This window comes from Engraulis encrasicolus, unplaced genomic scaffold (assembly GCF_034702125.1).
Source record: "Engraulis encrasicolus isolate BLACKSEA-1 unplaced genomic scaffold, IST_EnEncr_1.0 scaffold_105_np1212, whole genome shotgun sequence".
NCBI classification, from domain to species: Eukaryota; Metazoa; Chordata; class Actinopteri; order Clupeiformes; family Engraulidae; genus Engraulis; species Engraulis encrasicolus.
This window is the reverse complement of record NW_026944526.1, coordinates 20,001-24,095: the sequence shown is the minus strand read 5'-3', so window position 1 is coordinate 24,095 and position 4,095 is coordinate 20,001. Positions and strand designations below refer to the sequence as shown.

Genomic DNA, 4,095 nt, shown 5'->3' with positions numbered 1-4,095 from the left:
GCAAGAGGGAACTTTGTTATTCTGAGACGGAGAGGAAAGCGCTGACTGACTAACTGGCGTGTAAACCTTCACCCTGTTACATTTAATTCATAACAAAACCCTTGAACATTTTTGGTGGAAGTAGTGTCCATGTTTCGCAAAGGTTAGCGCGAGTGCTGGAATTTTGGTCTTTAGGCCTATACTTGTTTATTTTTTTTACGTGTTGAAATACTTTGTGTTTTGACAAAAGATAAGTGGTGTACGTCATAGAGGGGAAGAACAGTAGTTATAAGTGGTGAAGATTAAGTTTTCGTACTCGTTTTTTTTAGTTTAAACTGAGACTGAGATATTTCGTTGTAACTGACTAAAGAGGTCTGGCTGTAATCCATGCACAGCTATAGGTGCTGGTAAACACAGGAGTAGCTTATTCCATGGGCTACTTTAAACGGAGAAACAAGGTTTACGGCACACTTTTTTGACTCTTTCAAAAACTTTGAAAGTTAAAACTTAAACTTTGACTATTCAGAGCGAACAACTCGTTTTAGTCATCAGGTTCGCTCAGACATTCTTATTGATTTTTTTTTGTAGACTTGGAGGTTTTGAGCTCAGAGCTTCTGTAGACTCAGTGGAGTAATTTGGTTCTGTTTGACATAAGTGGGTAACTGTGGAGTTATTTGGTTCTGTTTGACATAAGTGGGTAACAGCGTCGTGATGGCTCGGAGGTTAGTAGGTCTGGCGCTGCTTGGTTACCTCCTCGTGATGGGACATCTGTGTCTGTCTGCCCATGCGCAAGACAGAGTGGACCCGCCACACCGACAGCAGCTTTCCCACGCGCCCCCTAATAATCCGGCGGGACCTGCTGTGTCCGCCACCTCGAGACCAGGCGGCAGCAGTCGGTACCCGTTGGCCAACCAAAACCAAAACGTCTCCGTTCCCCGCCGACCCGGCCCCGGCGCGAGGCTCCCGCCGCCTCCCATGTGCACGGGCCCCACGGAGATCCGGGACACCTTCAAGTACATCAACACCGTGGTCTCGTGCCTGGTGTTCGCCGTGGGGCTCGTGGGCAATTCCACGCTGCTCCGAATCATCTACAAGAACAAGTGCATGCGCAACGGGCCCAACATTCTCATCGCGAGCCTCGCCCTCGGAGACCTGCTGCACATTGTCATAGACATCCCCATCAATGTATACAAGGTAAATACATAACAATAACATTAATAACATTAACACACATATATATCCCCATTACAAGGTAATAACATTAATAACATTATCACTTATATATCCCCATTAATGTACACAAGGTAACCAATATTATATACCCCATTAACGTGTAGCCTACAAGGTAGGCTCAATCAATAACATTAATAACATCATCATCCCCATTAATGTATACAAGGTAACCAATAAGATTAACACTTATATATCTCCATTAATGTATACAAGGTAATAACATTAATAACATTATCACTTATATATCCCCATTAATGTACACAAGGTAACCAATATTATATACCCCATTAACGTGTAGCCTACAAGGTAGGCTCAATCAATAACATTAACACTAATGTATACAAGGTAATCAATAACATCCCCATTAATGTATACAAGGTAATCAATAACATTTATAACATGATCACTTATATATCCCCATTAACGTATACAAGGTAATCAATATAATAATCAATATCAATATGTAATCAGTTCCCCATTAATGTATACAAAGTAATTATTAATATTACTTATTTACCAGTTATTTATTAGATATTAACAAGGTAATTAATATCATTATTACTTATTCACCAGGTGATCAATTATTACTTATAATTTATAATTTATAATTCATTTAATTATAGGCCTAACTAGTCATGCTATCCTCATTAACAGTGTTGGGCAAGTTTCTCAAGAACTGTAAGGCATTACTGATTACATGTCACTGTCTTTTCAAAATAATCCCTTACTCTACAACATTACTGTATGTAAATGTAAGGCATTACACTACTTTTGCATTACTTTAGTTACTCTCGCCAAAAGAACTGTAGGCCTAAATATCGATCTGGTAATTTACGGTGTCAAGCTCATGAGTCATGACTATTTCACCTCCCATCCAGGGGTGCATTTCTCGAAACCAAAGTTGCTTGCTACATTAGCTACTTTGTTGTTTTCAATGCATTTTCCTGTTGGCAACTACCGAAGTTGCTAACAGGCTAACAACTTCTCTTTTGAGGAATGCACCCCAAAAAGTGTTTCGGCAGCATGCAGATTAAACACTATCAGGTTCAGGAATAACTTCCTTCTGACCCACCACACTGGACACCATTAAAATCCACGTTACAGTAAAATGTATTGTAACTTAATTGACTTACATTTGTAACTAGTAGGCCTATATATATTACACCCCCCTGTAATGCATTACATTACTAAGTTGCATCTGTAACCAGTAGGCCTATATATTACCACCCCCCTGTAATGCATTACATTACTAAGTTACAGCAAAAAGTAATGCATTACAGCCATTACAATAATTAATTACTTCTGTTACTAGTTAGTCCCAACACTGCCCATTAATTATTACTTATCATTTATTAATTATTATTACATTGTATATTTATTATTACTTATCATTTATTAATAATTATTCATTCAATTATGACTAGTCATGATATCCACATTAACAAAGGTATACAAGGTAATCGATACAATCAATATTATGTAATCAATATGTAATCCATTACAACATCACCATGAATGTATACAAGGTAATATAACATTATAATATAATATAATACTCAATGATAACATCACCATGAATGTATACAAGGTAATATAACATTATAATATAATAATCAATTACTTATCACATCCCCATTAACGTGTACAAAGTAATCAATGTAATCAATATAGGCCTCTATGTAATCACTATGTATTCAGTATCATTATAATAGGCCTTTAATAATCAATTAAAAATAGTAATCAACATCCCCATCAATGTGTACACGGTAATCAATTATAATCAGTTATAATTATGTTATCATTATTCAATGTGTACAAGGTGATCAATATGTAATCAACATTTGCGTGTGTGCGTGTGTGTGCCTTTGGCTATATGTAAGCGTGTGATATTTCATATGTTTAATATATATGTGAAATAATCTGCATAAAATGTTTTTTTTTTCCTTCGGCCTAAAATGCGCACTAGTCCTATTATTATATGACGAGTCTACTATTGAGACGTAGTGTTGTGATTGGTGGGTGCTGTGGTGTACTATCGAGATGTAGCGTTGTGATTGGTGCTTTGCTGTGGTGTACAATTGAGATGTAACGTTGTGATTGGTCTACTGTTGAGATGTAACGTTGTGATTGGTGCTTTGCTGTGCTGGCGTCGTGATTTATAGTCACACATCCACACTGAAGGGATCGTTACAAAACAAACTGTTGCTTTGACAGCCTTGCTCGGCCGCTGTTCGCTGTTTGCTATTGGACGCGTGATGCTGTTGCAGAAGGGCCCCTCCCCCCCTTCACGCTTCTCTCTCTCCCCCCGTTCCAAATTGACACTGGCTGGTTTCAAACATCATGTGTGTGTGTTTGTGTGTGTGTGTGTGTGTGTGTGTGTCAGTGTGTGTGTGTGTGTGTGTGTGTGTGTGTGTGTGTGTGTGTGTGTGTGTGTGTGTGTGTGTGTGTGAAATGCCGTTATGACACTGGCTGTTTTCAGGCATCACATGTGTTTTCAATTTGAGCTCCACATCAATTTTCCCATCAGCTCACATCAGGTCAGATCAGAATCCTGCGAATCGTCTTCAGAAGAGAACAGCAGCTCTGTTGTCTTGGAGACGGGCCCAAAGCAGCCGCTGAGGAACGCTGGCACGGTTTACACAGAGGGTTATCGCAGATCTCAGAGCAGCAGCCTCCCCTCTCTTCTCTTCTCTTCAGTTGAGGAACGCTGGCACGGTTTACTCATAAGGTTATCGCAGATATCAGAGCGGCAGCCTCTTCTCTCTTCCCCCCTTCTCCTCTCTCCTCTCTTCTCCTCTCCTCCTCTCCTCTCTTCTCCCCCTCTCCTCTCCTCTCCTCTCCTCTCTTCTCCTCTCCTCTCTTCTCCCCTCTACACTCCTCTCC

The 4,095-nt window shown here is 39.7% G+C and overlaps 1 protein-coding gene across 1 annotated transcript in view; it reads left to right on the top strand.

The window, feature by feature from the left end:
- The first annotated feature begins 244 nt into the window (after positions 1-244).
- The window catches only part of LOC134441996 (endothelin receptor type B-like), a 21,042-nt gene continuing 17,191 nt past the window's right edge, over positions 245-4,095 (top strand). Inside the window, exon 1 of the mRNA XM_063192363.1 lies at positions 245-1,173. Within this exon, the coding sequence (XP_063048433.1) occupies positions 691-1,173 (483 nt within the window). The 5' untranslated portion in view covers positions 245-690. The remainder of the gene's footprint in view (positions 1,174-4,095) is intronic.